The sequence below is a fragment of the Ornithodoros turicata genome, chromosome 3, assembly GCF_037126465.1.
Source record: "Ornithodoros turicata isolate Travis chromosome 3, ASM3712646v1, whole genome shotgun sequence".
NCBI lineage: Eukaryota > Metazoa > Arthropoda > Arachnida > Ixodida > Argasidae > Ornithodoros > Ornithodoros turicata.
In genome coordinates, this window is record NC_088203.1 from 104,125,136 (window position 1) to 104,141,287 (window position 16,152).

Sequence of the window (16,152 nt, forward strand, 5' to 3'; positions counted from 1 at the left end):
AGGTCGACAGAGAACCTTCCAGTTTTCGCCTTGAAAAACCCCAAGGGGTTAGGCTTACCCTTTCCCCCATTTTTGGCCAAAAAATAAAAGTGGTCGAATCGATCTAGAAATGAGCACACAGAATCAGCAGAGCGTGAGCTTTAATTTGAACCCAAATTCGAGGTCGACAGAGAACCTTCCAGTTTTCGCCTTGAAAAACCCCAAGGGGTTAGGCTTACCCTTTTCCCATTTTTCGCCAAAAAATAAAAGTGGTCGAATCGATCTAGAAATGAGCACACAGAATAAGCAGAGCGTGAGCTTTAATTTGAACCCAAATTCGAGGTCGACAGAGAACCTTCCAGTTTTCGCCTTGAAAAACCCCAAGGGGTTAGGCTTACCCTTTTTCCCATTTTTGGCAAAAAAATAAAAGTGGTCGAATCGATCTAGAAATGAGCACACAGAATCAGCAGATCGTGAGCTTTAATTTGAACCCAAATTCGAGGTCGACAGAGAACCTTCCAGTTTTCGCCTTGAAAAATCCCAAGGGGCTTACCCTTTTTCCCATTTTTGGCCAAAAAATAAAAGTGGTCGAATCGATCTAGAAATGAGCACACAGACTCAGCAGAGCGTGAGCTTTAATTTGAACCCAAATTCGAGGTCGACAGAGAACCTTCCAGTTTTCGCCTTGAAAAACCCCAAGGGGTTAGGCTTACCCTTTCCCCCATTTTTGGCCAAAAAATAAAAGTGGTCGAATCGATCTAGAAATGAGCACACAGAATCAGCAGAGCGTGAGCTTTAATTTAAACCCAAATTCGAGGTCGACAGAGAACCTTCCAGTTTTCGCCTTGAAAAACCCCAAGGGGTTAGGCTTACCCTTTTTCCCATTTTTGGCCAAAAAATAAAAGTGGTCGAATCGATCTAGAAATGAGCACACAGAATCAGCAGAGCGTGAGCTTTAATTTGAACCCAAATTCGAGGTCGACAGAGAACCTTCCAGTTTTCGCCTTGAAAAACCCCAAGGGGTTAGGCTTACCCTTTTCCCATTTTTCGCCAAAAAATAAAAGTGGTCGAATCGATCTAGAAATGAGCACACAGAATAAGCAGAGCGTGAGCTTTAATTTGAACCCAAATTCGAGGTCGACAGAGAACCTTCCAGTTTTCGCCTTGAAAAACCCCAAGGGGTTAGGCTTACCCTTTTTCCCATTTTTGGCAAAAAAATAAAAGTGGTCGAATCGATCTAGAAATGAGCACACAGAATCAGCAGATCGTGAGCTTTAATTTGAACCCAAATTCGAGGTCGACAGAGAACCTTCCAGTTTTCGCCTTGAAAAATCCCAAGGGGTTAGGCTTACCCTTTTTCCCATTTTTGGCCAAAAAATAAAAGTGGTCGAATCGATCTAGAAATGAGCACACAGAATCAGCAGATCGTGAGCTTTAATTTGAACCCAAATTCGAGGTCGACAGAGAACCTTCCAGTTTTCGCCTTGAAAAACCTCAAGGGGTTAGGCTTACCCTTTTTCCCATTTTTGGCCAAAAAATAAAAGTGGTCGAATCGACCTAGAAATGAGCACACAGAATCAGCAGAGCGTGAGCTTTAATTTGAGCCCAAATTGGAGGTCGACAGAGAACCTTCCAGTTTTCGCCTTGAAAAACCGCAAGGGGTTAGGCTTACCCTTTTTCCCATTTTTGGCCAAAAAATAAAAGTGGTCGAATCGACCTAGAAATGAGCACACAGAATCAGCAGAGCGTGAGCTTTAATTTCAGCCCAAATTCGAGGTCGACAGAGAACCTTCCAGTTTTCGCCTTGAAAAACGCCAAGGGGTTAGGCTTACCCTTTTTCCCATTTTTGGCCAAAAAATAAAAGTGGTCGAATCGACCTAGAAATGAGCACACAGAATCAGCAGAGCGTCAGCTTTAATTTGAGCCCAAATTCGAGGTCGACAGAGAACCTTCCAGTTTTCGCCTTGAAAAACCTCAAGGCGTTAGGCTTACCCTTTTTCCCATTTTTGGCCAAAAAATAAAAGTGGTCGAACAGACCTAGAAATGAGCACACAGAATCAGCAGAGCGTGAGCTTTAATTTGAACCCAAATTCGAGGTCGACAGAGAACCTTCCAGTTTTCGCCTTGAAAAACCCCAAGGGGCTTACCCTTTTTCCCATTTTTGGCCAAAAAATAAAAGTGGTCGAATCGACCTAGAAATGAGCACACAGAACCAGCAGAGCGTGAGCTTTAATTTGAACCCAAATTCGAGGTCGACAGAGAACCTTCCAGTTTTCGCCTTGAAAAACCCCAAGGGGCTTACCCTTTTTCCCATTTTTGGCCAAAAAAATAAAAGTGGTCGAATCGATCTAGAAATGAGCACACAGAATCAGCAGAGCGTGAGCTTTAATTTGAACCCAAATTCGAGGTCGACAGAGAACCTTCCAGTTTTCGCCTTGAAAAACGCCAAGGGGTTAGGCTTACCCTTTTTCCCCATTTTTGGCCAAAAAATAAAAGTGGTCGAATCGATCTAGAAATGAGCACACAGAATCAGCAGAGCGTGAGCTTTAATTTGAACCCAAATTCGAGGCCGACAGAGAACCTTCCAGTTTTCGCCTGGAAAAACCGCAAGGGGTTAGGCTTACCCTTTTTCCCATTTTTGGCCAAAAAATAAAAGTGGTCGAATCGACCTAGAAATGAGCACACAGAATCAGCAGAGCGTGAGCTTTAATTTGAGCCCAAATTCGAGGTCGACAGAGAACCTTCCAGTTTTCGCCTTGAAAAACCGCAAGGGGTTAGGCTTACCCTTTTTCCCCATTTTTGGCCAAAAAATAAAAGTGGTCGAATCGATCTAGAAATGAGCACACAGAATCAGCAGAGCGTGAGCTTTAATTTGAACCCAAATTCGAGGTCGACAGAGAACCTTCCAGTTTTCGCCTTGAAAAACCCCAAGGGGTTAGGCTTACCCTTTTTCCCCATTTTTGGCCAAAAAATAAAAGTGGTCGAATCGATCTAGAAATGAGCACACAGAATCAGCAGAGCGTGAGCTTTAATTTGAGCCCAAATTCGAGGTCGACAGAGAACCTTCCAGTTTTCGCCTTGAAAAACGCCAAGGGGTTAGGCTTACCCTTTTTCCCATTTTTGGCCAAAAAATAAAAGTGGTCGAATCGACCTAGAAATGAGCACACAGAATCAGCAGAGCGTGAGCTTTAATTTGAGCCCAAATTCGAGGTCGACAGGGAACCTTCCAGTTTTCGCCTTGAAAAACCCCAAGGGGCTTACCCTTTTTCCAATTTTTGGCCAAAAAATAAAAGTGGTCGAATCGACCTAGAAATGAGCACACAGAATCAGCAGAGCGTGAGCTTTAATTTGAACCCAAATTCGAGGTCGACAGAGAACCTTCCAGTTTTCGCCTTGAAAAACGCCAAGGGGTTAGGCTTACCCTTTTTCCCCATTTTTGGCCAAAAAATAAAAGTGGTCGAATCGATCTAGAAATGAGCACACAGAATCAGCAGAGCGTGAGCTTTAATTTGAGCCCAAATTCGAGGTCGACAGAGAACCTTCCAGTTTTCGCCTTGAAAAACCCCAAGGGGCTTACCCTTTTTCCAATTTTTGGCCAAAAAATAAAAGTGGTCGAATCGACCTAGAAATGAGCACACAGAATCAGCAGAGCGTGAGCTTTAATTTGAACCCAAATTCGAGGTCGACAGAGAACCTTCCAGTTTTCGCCTTGAAAAACCCCAAGGGGTTAGGCTTACCCTTTTTCCCCATTTTTGGCCAAAAAATAAAAGTGGTCGAATCGATCTAGAAATGAGCACACAGAATCAGCAGAGCGTGAGCTTTAATTTGAGCCCAAATTCGAGGTCGACAGAGAACCTTCCAGTTTTCGCCTTGAAAAACCCCAAGGGGTTACGCTTACCCTTTTTCCCATTTTTGGCCAAAAAATAAAAGTGGTCGAATCGACCTAGAAATGAGCACACAGAATCAGCAGAGCGTGAGCTTTAATTTGAGCCCAAATTCGAGGTCGACAGAGAACCTTCCAGTTTTTCGCCTTCAAAAACCCCAAGGGGTTAGGCTTACCCTTTTTCCCATTTTTAGCAAAAAAATAAAAGTGGTCGAATCGATCTAGAAATGAGCACACAGAATCAGCAGAGCGTGAGCTTTAATTTGAACCCAAATTCGAGGTCGACAGAGAACCTTCCAGTTTTCGCCTTGAAAAACGCCAAGGGGTTAGGCTTACCCTTTTTCCCATTTTTGGCCAAAAAATAAAAGTGGTCGAATCGACCTAGAAATGAGCACACAGAATCAGCAGAGCGTGAGCTTTAATTTGAGCCCAAATTCGAGGTCGACAGGGAACCTTCCAGTTTTCGCCTTGAAAAACCCCAAGGGGCTTACCCTTTTTCCAATTTTTGGCCAAAAAATAAAAGTGGTCGAATCGATCTAGAAATGAGCACACAGAATCAGCAGAGCGTGAGCTTTAATTTGAACCCAAATTCGAGGTCGACAGAGAACCTTCCAGTTTTCGCCTTGAAAAACGCCAAGGGGTTAGGCTTACCCTTTTTCCCATTTTTGGCCAAAAAATAAAAGTGGTCGAATCGACCTAGAAATGAGCACACAGAATCAGCAGAGCGTGAGCTTTAATTTGAGCCCAAATTCGAGGTCGACAGGGAACCTTCCAGTTTTCGCCTTGAAAAACCCCAAGGGGCTTACCCTTTTTCCAATTTTTGGCCAAAAAATAAAAGTGGTCGAATCGACCTAGAAATGAGCACACAGAATCAGCAGAGCGTGAGCTTTAATTTGAACCCAAATTCGAGGTCGACAGAGAACCTTCCAGTTTTCGCCTTGAAAAACCGCAAGGGGTTAGGCTTACCCTTTTTCCCCATTTTTGGCCAAAAAATAAAAGTGGTCGAATCGATCTAGAAATGAGCACACAGAATCAGCAGGAGCGTGAGCTTTAATTTGAGCCCAAATTCGAGGTCGACAGAGAACCTTCCAGTTTTCGCCTTGAAAAACCCCAAGGGGTTAGGCTTACCCTTTTTCCCATTTTTGGCCAAAAAATAAAAGTGGTCGAATCGACCTAGAAATGAGCACACAGAATCAGCAGAGCGTGAGCTTTAATTTGAGCCCAAATTCGAGGTCGACAGGGAACCTTCCAGTTTTCGCCTTGAAAAACCCCAAGGGGCTTACCCTTTTTCCCATTTTTGGCCAAAAAATAAAAGTGGTCGAATCGATCTAGAAATGAGCACACAGAATCAGCAGAGCGTGAGCTTTAATTTGAGCCCAAATTCGAGGTCGACAGGGAACCTTCCAGTTTTCGCCTTGAAAAACCCCAAGGGGCTTACCCTTTTCCCCATTTTTGGCCAAAAAATAAAAGTGGTCGAATCGACCTAGAAATGAGCACACAGAATCAGCAGAGCGTGAGCTTTAATTTGAGCCCAAATTCGAGGGCGACAGAGAACATTCCAGTTTTCGCCTTGAAAAACCGCAAGGGGTTAGGCTTACCCTTTTTCCCATTTTTGGCCAAAAAATAAAAGTGGTCGAATCGATCTAGAAATGAGCACACAGAATCAGCAGAGCGTGAGCTTTAATTTGAACCCAAATTCGAGGTCGACAGAGAACCTTTCAGTTTTCGCCTTGAAAAACCGCAAGGCGTTAGGCTTACCCTTTTTCCCATTTTTGGCCAAAAAATAAAAGTGGTCGAATCGATCTAGAAATGAGCACACAGAATCAGCAGAGCGTGAGCTTTAATTTGAACCCAAATTCGAGGTCGACAGAGAACCTTCCAGTTTTCGCCTTGAAAAACCCCAAGGGGCTTACCCTTTTTCCAATTTTGGGCCAAAAAATAAAAGTGGTCGAATCGACCTAGAAATGAGCACACAGAATCAGGAGAGCGTGAGCTTTAATTTGAACCCAAATTCGAGGTCGACAGAGAACCTTCCAGTTTTCGCCTTGAAAAACCCCAAGGGGTTAGGCTTACCCTTTTTCCCATTTTTGGCCAACAAATAAAAGTGGTCTAATCGACCTAGAAATGAGCACACAGAATCAGCAGAGCGTGAGCTTTAATTTGAGCCCAAATTCGAGGTCGACAGAGAACCTTCCAGTTTTCGCCTTGAAAAACCCCAAGGGGCTTACCCTTTTTCCCATTTTTGGCCAAAAAATAAAAGTGGTCGAATCGATCTAGAAATGAGCACACAGAATCAGCAGAGCGTGAGCTTTAATTTGAACCCAAATTGGAGGTCGACAGAGAACCTTCCAGTTTTCGCCTTGAAAAACCCCAAGGGGTTAGGCTTACCCATTTTCCCATTTTTGGCCAAAAAATAAAAGTTGTCGAATCGACCTAGAAATGAGCACACAGAATCAGCAGAGCGTGAGCGTTAATTCGAACCCAAATTGGAGGTCGACAGAGAACCTTCCAGTTTTCGCCTTGAAAAACCCCAAGGGGCTTACCCTTTTTCCCATTTTTGGCCAAAAAATAAAAGTGGTCGAATCGATCTAGAAATGAGCACACAGAATCAGCAGAGCGTGAGCTTTAATTTGAACCCAAATTGGAGGTCGACAGAGAACCTTCCAGTTTTCGCCTTGAAAAACCCCAAGGGGTTAGGCTTACCCTTTTCCCCATTTTTGGCCAAAAAATAAAAGTTGTCGAATCGACCTAGAAATGAGCACACAGAATCAGCAGAGCGTGAGCTTTAATTCGAACCCAAATTCGAGGTCGACAGAGAACCTTCCAGTTTTCGCCTTGAAAAACGCCAAGGGGTTAGGCTTACCCTTTTTCCCATTTTTGGCCAAAAAATAAAAGTGGTCGAATCGATCTAGAAATGAGCACACAGAATCAGCAGAGCGTGAGCTTTAATTTGAACCCAAATTCGAGGTCGACGGAGAACCTTCCAGTTTTCGCTCAATAAAGGTTCCTCTCTATTCTGCAGGTCTATTGCGCGCAGGAAGGAGGACCTCCGGAATTGGGCCTCAGAAAACACCTAGAGGTCAGTCTTATCCTAATTACCTTGATGGAAAGTAATTGTTCTGAGGCTGGAACATACAAAAGAAATACCCAACACAATCCTCAAGTTGCCTGGGAACATTAACAGTGCCTCTATTGAACTGACATTAAGCACACAATGCTCAAAAGAATGTCCACTCTGTTCTACAGGTCTACTGAGAACAAGAAGGAGGACCTCCTGAATTGGGCCTCAGAAAACACCAAGAGGTTAGTCTTATCCTAATTACCTTGATGGAAAGTAATTGTTCTGAGGCTGGAACATACAAAAGGAAAATCCCAACAAAAGCCTCAAGTTGCCTGGGAACATTAACAGAGCTTCTATTGAGCTGACATTAAGCACACAATGCTCAATAAAAGGTCCACTCTGTTCTACAGGTCTACTGAGAACAGGAAGGAGGACCTCCGGGATTGGGCATCAGAAAACAGAAAGAGGTTAGTCTTATCCTAATTACTTTGATGAAAAGTAATGGTTCTGATGCTGGAACATACAAAAGAAAAACCCAACACAAGCCTTAAGTTGTTTGGGAACATTAACAGTGCCTCTATTGAGCTGACATTAAGCACGCAATGCTCAATAAAAGTTCCTCTTTATTCTGCAGGTCTACTGGGAACAGGAAGGAGGACCTCCGGAATCAGGCCTCCAAAAACACCAAGAGGTTAGCCTTATCCTAATTACTTTGATCAAAAGTAGTTGTTCTGCGGCTGGAACATACAAAAGGAGACACCCAACAAAAGCCTCAAGTTGCCTGGGAACATTAACAGAGCTTCTATTGAGCTGACATTAAGCACACATTGCTCAATGAAAGTCCCTCTTTATTCTGCAGGTCTATTGAGAACAGGAATGAGGACCCCCGGAACTGGGCCTCAGAAAACACCAAGAGAAGTTAGTCTTATCCTAATTACCTTGATGAGAAGTAATTGTTCTGAGACAGGAACATACAAAAGGAAAACCCAACACTAGCCTCAAGTTGCCTGGGAACATTAACAGAGCTTCTATTGAGCTGACATTAAGCACACAATGCTCAATAAAAGTTCCTCTTTATTCTGCAGGTCTACTGAGAACAGGAAGGAGGACCTCCGGAATCAGGCCTTCAAAAACACCAAGAGGTTAGTCTTATCCTAATTACCTTCATGAAAAGTAGTTGTTCTGAGGCTGGAACATTCAAAAGGAAAAACCCAACAAAAGCCTCAAGTTGCTGGGAACATTAACAGTATGTGCCTCTATTGTGCTGACATTAAGCACACAATGCTCAACAAAAGGTTGACTCTGTTCTACAGGTCTATTGAGAACAGGAATGAGGACCTCTGGAATCAGGCCTCCAAAACCCCCAAGAGGTTAGTCTTATCCTAATTACCTTCATGAAAAGTAATTGTTCTGAGGCTGGAACATACAAAAGGAAACACCCAACACAAGCCTCAAGTTGCCTGGGAACATTAACAGTATGTGCCTCTATTGTGCTGACATTAAGCACACAATGCTCAATAAAAGGTCCACTCTGTTCTACAGGTCTATTGAGAACAGGAATGAGGACCTCTGGAATCAGGCCTCCAAAACCCCCAAGAGGTTAGTCTTATCCTAATTACCTTCATGAAAAGTAATTGTTCTGAGGCTGGAACATACAAAAGGAAACACCCAACACAAGCCTCAAGTTGCCTGGGAACATTAACAGTATGTGCCTCTATTGTGCTGACATTAAGCACACAATGCTCAATGAAAGGTCCACTCTGTTGTACAGGTCTATTGAGAACAGGAATGAGGACCTCTGGAATCAGGCCTCCAAAACCCCCAAGAGGTTAGTCTTATCCTAATTACCTTCATGAAAAGTAATTGTTCTGAGGCTGGAACATACAAAAGGAAACACCCAACACAAGCCTCAAGTTGCCTGGGAACATTAACAGTATGTGCCTCTATTGTGCTGACATTAAGCACACAATGCTCAATAAAAGGTCCACTCTGTTCTACAGGTCTATTGAGAACAGGAATGAGGACCTCTGGAATCAGGCCTCCAAAACCCCCAAGAGGTTAGTCTTATCCTAATTACCTTCATGAAAAGTAATTGTTCTGAGGCTGGAACATACAAAAGGAAACACCCAACACAAGCCTCAAGTTGCCTGGGAACATTAACAGTATGTGCCTCTATTGTGCTGACATTAAGCACACAATGCTCAATAAAAGGTCCACTCTGTTGTACAGGTCTATTGAGAACAGGAATGAGGGCCTCTGGAATCAGGCCTCCAAAACCCCCAAGAGGTTAGTCTTATCCTAATTACCTTCATGAAAAGTAATTGTTCTGAGGCTGGAACATACAAAAGGAAACACCCAACACAAGCCTCAAGTTGCCTGGGAACATTAACAGTATGTGCCTCTATTGTGCTGACATTAAGCACACAATGCTCAATAAAAGGTCCACTCTGTTGTACAGGTCTATTGAGAACAGGAATGAGGGCCTCTGGAATCAGGCCTCCAAAACCCCCAAGAGGTTAGTCTTATCCTAATTACCTTCATGAAAAGTAATTGTTCTGAGGCTGGAACATACAAAAGGAAACACCCAACACAAGCCTCAAGTTGCCTGGGAACATTAACAGTATGTGCCTCTATTGTGCTGACATTAAGCACACAATGCTCAATAAAAGGTCCACTCTGTTGTACAGGTCTATTGAGAACAGGAATGAGGGCCTCTGGAATCAGGCCTCCAAAACCCCCAAGAGGTTAGTCTTATCCTAATTACCTTCATGAAAAGTAATTGTTCTGAGGCTGGAACATACAAAAGGAAACACCCAACACAAGCCTCAAGTTGCCTGGGAACATTAACAGAGCTTCTATTGAGCTGAATTAACCACACAATGTTCAATAAAAGTTCCTCTCTATTCTGCAGGTCTATTGAGAACAGGAAGGAGGACCTCCGGAATCAGGCCTCCAAAACCCCCAAGAGGTTAGTCTTATCCTATTACTTACCTATTACTTCATGAAAAGTAATTGTTCTGAGGCTGGAACATACAAAAGGAAAAACCCAACAAAAGCCTCAAGTTGCCTGGGAACATTAACAGTATGTGCCTCTATTTTGCTGACATTAAGCACACAATGCTCAATAAAAGGTCCACTCTGTTCTACAGGTCTACTGAGAACAGGAAGGAGGACCTCGGGAATTGGGCCTCAGAAAACATCAAGAGGTTAGTCTTATCCTAATTACTTTGATGAAAAGTAATGGTTCTGAGGCTGGAACATACAAAAGAAATACCCAACACGCTCCTCAAGTTGCCTGGGAACATTAACAGCGCCTCTATTGGGCTGACATTAAGCACACAATGCTCAATAAAAGTTCCTCTTTATTCTGCAGTTCTACCGAGAACAGGAAGGAGGACCTCCGGAATCAGGCCTCCAAAAACACCAAAGGGTTAGCCATATCCTAATTACTTTGATCAAAAGTAGTTGTTCTGAGGCTGGAACATACAAAAGGAGAAACCCAACAAAAGCCTCAAGTTGCCTGGGAACATTAACAGTGCTTCTATTGAGCTGAAATTAAGCACACAATGCCCATTGAAAGTTCCTCTTTATTCTGCAGGTCTACCGAGAACAGGAAGGAGGACCTCCGGAATCAGGCCTCCAAAAACACCAAGAGGTTAGCCTTATCCTAATTACTTTGATCAAAAGTAGTTGTTCTGAGGCTGGAACATACAAAAGGAGAAACCCAACAAAAGCCTCAAGTTGCCTGGGAACATTAACAGTGCTTCTATTGAGCTGAAATTAAGCACACAATGCTCATTGAAAGTTCCTCTTTATTCTGCAGGTCTACCGAGAACAGGAAGGAGGACCTCCGGAATCAGGCCTCCAAAAACACCAAGAGGTTAGCCTTATCCTAATTACTTTGATCAAAAGTAGTTGTTCTGAGGCTGGAACATACAAAAGGAGAAACCCAACAAAAGCCTCAAGTTGCCTGGGAACATTAACAGTGCTTCTATTGAGCTGAAATTAAGCACACAATGCTCATTGAAAGTTCCTCTTTATTCTGCAGGTCTACCGAGAACAGGAAGGAGGACCTCCGGAATCAGGCCTCCAAAAACACCAAGAGGTTAGCCTTATCCTAATTACTTTGATCAAAAGTAGTTGTTCTGAGGCTGGAACATACAAAAGGAGAAACCCAACAAAAGCCTCAAGTTGCCTGGGAACATTAACAGTGCTTCTATTGAGCTGAAATTAAGCACACAATGCTCATTGAAAGTTCCTCTTTATTCTGCAGGTCTACCGAGAACAGGAAGGAGGACCTCCGGAATCAGGCCTCCAAAAACACCAAGAGGTTAGCCTTATCCTAATTACTTTGATCAAAAGTAGTTGTTCTGAGGCTGGAACATACAAAAGGAGAAACCCAACAAAAGCCTCAAGTTGCCTGGGAACATTAACAGTGCTTCTATTGAGCTGAAATTAAGCACACAATGCTCATTGAAAGTTCCTCTTTATTCTGCAGGTCTACCGAGAACAGGAAGGAGGACCTCCGGAATCAGGCCTCCAAAAACGCCAAGAGGTTAGCCTTATCCTAATTACTTTGATCAAAAGTAGTTGTTCTGAGGCTGGAACATACAAAAGGAGAAACCCAACAAAAGCCTCAAGTTGCCTGGGAACATTAACAGTGCTTCTATTGAGCTGAAATTAAGCACACAATGCTCATTGAAAGTTCCTCTTTATTCTGCAGGTCTACCGAGAACAGGAAGGAGGACCTCCGGAATCAGGCCTCCAAAAACACCAAGAGGTTAGCCTTATCCTAATTACTTTGATCAAAAGTAGTTGTTCTGAGGCTGGAACATACAAAAGGAGAAACCCAACAAAAGCCTCAAGTTGCCTGGGAACATTAACAGTGCTTCTATTGAGCTGAAATTAAGCACACAATGCTCAATGAAAGTTCCTCTTTATTCTGCAGGTCTACCGAGAACAGGAAGGAGGACCTCCGGAAGTGGGCCTGAAAAAGCACTAAGAGGTTAGTCTTATATCCTAATTATCTTGATGGAAAGTAGTTGTTCTGAGGCTGGAACATACAAAAGGAGAAACCCAACAAAAGCCTCAAGTTGCCTGGGAACATTAACAGTGCTTCTATTGAGCTGAAATTAAGCACACAATGCTCAATGAAAGTTCCTCTTTATTCTGCAGGTCTACCGAGAACAGGAAGGAGGACCTCCGGAAGTGGGCCTGAAAAAGCACTAAGAGGTTAGTCTGATATCCTAATTATCTTGATGGAAAGTAGTTGTTCTGAGGCTGGAACATACAAAAGGAGAAACCCAACAAAAGCCTCAAGTTGCCTGGGAACATTAACAGTGCTTCTATTGAGCTGAAATTAAGCACACAATGCTCAATGAAAGTTCCTCTTTATTCTGCAGGTCTACCGAGAACAGGAAGGAGGACCTCCGGAAGTGGGCCTGAAAAAGCACTAAGAGGTTAGTCTTATATCCTAATTATCTTGATGGAAAGTAGTTGTTCTGAGGCTGGAACATACAAAAGGAGAAACCCAACAAAAGCCTCAAGTTGCCTGGGAACATTAACAGTGCTTCTATTGAGCTGAAATTAAGCACACAATGCTCAATGAAAGTTCCTCTTTATTCTGCAGGTCTACCGAGAACAGGAAGGAGGACCTCCGGAAGTGGGCCTGAAAAAGCACTAAGAGGTTAGTCTTATATCCTAATTATCTTGATGGAAAGTAATTGTTCTGAGGCTGGAACATACAAAAGGAGAAACCCAACAAAAGCCTCAAGTTGCCTGGGAACATTAACAGTGCTTCTATTGAGCTGAAATTAAGCACACAATGCTGAATGAAAGTTCCTCTTTATTCTGCAGGTCTACCGAGAACAGGAAGGAGGACCTCCGGAAGTGGGCCTGAAAAAGCACTAAGAGGTTAGTCTTATATCCTAATTATCTTGATGGAAAGTAATTGTTCTGAGGCTGGAACATACAAAAGGAAAAACCCAACACAAGCCTCAAGTTGCCTGGGAACATTAACAGTGCTTCTATTGAGCTGAAATTAAGCACACAATGCTGAATGAAAGTTCCTCTTTATTCTGCAGGTCTACCGAGAACAGGAAGGAGGACCTCCGGAAGTGGGCCTGAAAAAGCACTAAGAGGTTAGTCTTATATCCTAATTATCTTGATGGAAAGTAATTGTTCTGAGGCTGGAACATACAAAAGGAGAAACCCAACAAAAGCCTCAAGTTGCCTGGGAACATTAACAGTGCTTCTATTGAGCTGAAATTAAGCACACAATGCTGAATGAAAGTTCCTCTTTATTCTGCAGGTCTACCGAGAACAGGAAGGAGGACCTCCGGAAGTGGGCCTGAAAAAGCACTAAGAGGTTAGTCTTATATCCTAATTATCTTGATGGAAAGTAATTGTTCTGAGGCTGGAACATACAAAAGGAAAAACCCAACACAAGCCTCAAGTTGCCTGGGAACATTAACAGTGCTTCTATTGAGCTGAAATTAAGCACACAATGCTGAATGAAAGTTCCTCTTTATTCTGCAGGTCTACCGAGAACAGGAAGGAGGACCTCCGGAAGTGGGCCTGAAAAAGCACTAAGAGGTTAGTCTTATATCCTAATTATCTTGATGGAAAGTAATTGTTCTGAGGCTGGAACATACAAAAGGAAAAACCCAACACAAGCCTCAAGTTGCCTGGGAACATTAACAGTGCTTCTATTGAGCTGAAATTAAGCACACAATGCTGAATGAAAGTTCCTCTTTATTCTGCAGGTCTACCGAGAACAGGAAGGAGGACCTCCGGAAGTGGGCCTGAAAAAGCACTAAGAGGTTAGTCTTATCTGTTCTAACACTTTCAGCAAAGAAATGAAAGTGCATAGATTGCTTACAGTAAGCACACACAATCAGTAGAAGGTACTTCATATTGCGCAGGTATCGTGGGACTGGAGGAAGGATCTTCGAAATTGGGCCTCAGAGAACACCAATAGGTCAGTCATATCTGTTTTAAGCAGTCTTGGGTTTTAACTAAGTTACAAGTAACTTGGAACTCTATCGAATTACTATTCTAGAAAAGTTACTTCTAACTGTAATGAGGTAATGCTTTCGGTTAAAGTAACTGCAAAATGTAGCTAAATTACTCAGGTATGGTGATATTTCACGTGGACCGAGGCTTGAAGTACATTGCTGCTTTTCCTAACCAGGGATTCCATGAATCTTGTCATCTCATACACACCCAGGATGACCTAGACCAGTGCTTCCTAAACTCTGCCCCACTACGTCCCACCCAAAATATAAGGTACCGTGTAACCCCTCCTTCCCCCCACGTCCCAAACGAGCTTTTCGATTTTAGTGCATGAGCAGTAGCAACGAAAGTTGTCGCTGAAATGTAATTTGGCGGTTAATATGGTGAGATATTAAAATTATATAGTCAGCTGGGCTACAAGTCATTGCACAAAGAAAACTTACGTATCTCAACAGGAATGGCTGTTCCTATTCGAGAAGTGACTTTGTTTGCTACCAGGAGGTCTTCTGTGACGCATACTAGTGGGCAGATCATGGTCTATGGACATTATTTGTGTCTTTCTCTTCGTGCTCTCTGCCCCCCCCCCCCCCCCCCCTGCTGAGTCTGTCGCGACGCACAGTTGGGGAAACATTGACCTAGACTTTAGTCTAGGTCAATGTTTCCCCAACCCCACCGTGCAAAAACTGATTTTTGCGTTTATTCGACTTTTTTTCCTCAGAAGTTACCTGTAAAGCAACCAAGTTACTTTACTTTAACGCGGTAACTGTTGTACAACTAGTTAGATTTCAAAAACGGTAACTGCAACTCAGTTGTTATCTTTGCAGGCTACCACTAACTTACTTACTTTTTGTAGTAACTTAGCCATTACTGGTTTTAACCCAGCAAACCATTAATATCCATGGGACATCCCTACAAGGTCGCGAACGTCCTGAATATCTCGACATCCATAGGATATCTATGGGATATCGTACAATTTCATTGCGTTTTGGGCTTACTCCAGTAAACAACAGATGTCCCTGGTATGTTGGAAGGATATCGCGCTCTGGATGTTTGAATGTCCCATGACAAGCAGCCTGCAGATCCTAGGGATGTCTATGGGAGATCCAGAAAATATTTGTCTGTCCTTATAGAGAGGGTAATCTGAATTAAAAACACAGTAGTTGATAGGAAGGGATGTCAGAAATGTTGTTAGGTATACTGTGGGTTGATGCAGAAACACAGGAATTGCGAAGATACATCCTCGTCACCGTTACAAATGGTTTACGCCACGCTACCCCTAACGAACGTGTGTGTAACGATTTGTATTTCAGTATATGTTCCATCCAGCTCGCAAATAGAGGTTATTGCGGGTTTTTCCAAGTGGTCCAAGTAAGGCGGGCAGGGTTCGGCACTTATGCTGGCGTGTCCCACGGTGTTGCTGTACTGTGATGAATCCTGTTAGGCTAATGTAATGTTTTTGTTCCCAATAGTATCAAATGGGTTAAAACACACAATAATTTGCTTAAATAAATAAATATTAAATATTATTAAATATTAAATATTAAATAAATATTATTTGCTGGAACACAGTTGCTGTGGTCTCTACGCACTTTACAAACACTAAATATCTGATGCACAATATTGTTAAAAGCAAAATATGTACGATATTCGTAATCTCCCGTATATATCCAAATATCCGTGATAGACGTCGCAGGGACTTTCAGTGGATCTACAAACATGGCAGAAATGCTAGTCGCAGGGATATCGCATGGATGTAAAACGGATCTGTGGCAAACTCCACTGGATATCCAAACGTCCCGGGCGAGATATCTTACGGATATTTGCTGGATGTATCTGGTTTGCTGGGAAGTGCTTATATCGCGTTGTAATCATGCACATAGACTCAATAGAGGGTGCTCTTTATTTTGCATGTGGAAATGACGGGAACGAAGGACCTTGGGTGCACAGGGTGAAACTACAGGTTCGTGGAATGAAGGACGAGAGGGGGAGGGAGTTTGAATGCTTTCTCCTTTCCCCCCTTTGATTATGTCGGTTAGAGTTTCAGTTGTTCAGAAGCGTTAGTGTGCATATGTTGGATTCTGCGAATAAATATCTGGGTTCACACTTTGCAGTTTCGTTGTTATTCTCTGTCATCCTTCACAGCATGTACTACATACATCATGTACATCTCAAGAGCGGTGAAGGACTTTGGAAATCTGGCTTCAGAAAACTCCGA

General features: G+C 43.0%; 1 protein-coding gene and 1 long non-coding RNA gene across 2 annotated transcripts; both read left to right on the top strand.

Annotated features, from left to right (window-relative positions):
• The first annotated feature begins 7,088 nt into the window (after positions 1 to 7,088).
• LOC135389778 (myb-like protein X) lies at positions 7,089 to 11,044 on the top strand. Its single transcript, XM_064619809.1, has 9 exons — positions 7,089 to 7,165; positions 7,334 to 7,390; positions 7,558 to 7,614; positions 9,835 to 9,891; positions 10,073 to 10,129; positions 10,297 to 10,353; positions 10,522 to 10,578; positions 10,747 to 10,803; positions 10,972 to 11,044. Exons 1-9 carry the CDS (start codon positions 7,089 to 7,091, stop codon positions 11,042 to 11,044), a joined length of 549 nt encoding a protein of 182 aa, XP_064475879.1.
• LOC135387602 (uncharacterized) lies at positions 8,247 to 9,765 on the top strand. The gene is made up of 7 exons (XR_010421230.1): positions 8,247 to 8,398; positions 8,466 to 8,627; positions 8,695 to 8,856; positions 8,924 to 9,085; positions 9,153 to 9,314; positions 9,382 to 9,543; positions 9,611 to 9,765. It is a non-coding gene; the product is annotated as an uncharacterized LOC135387602 (long non-coding RNA).
• Positions 11,045 to 16,152: the final 5,108 nt, after the last annotated feature.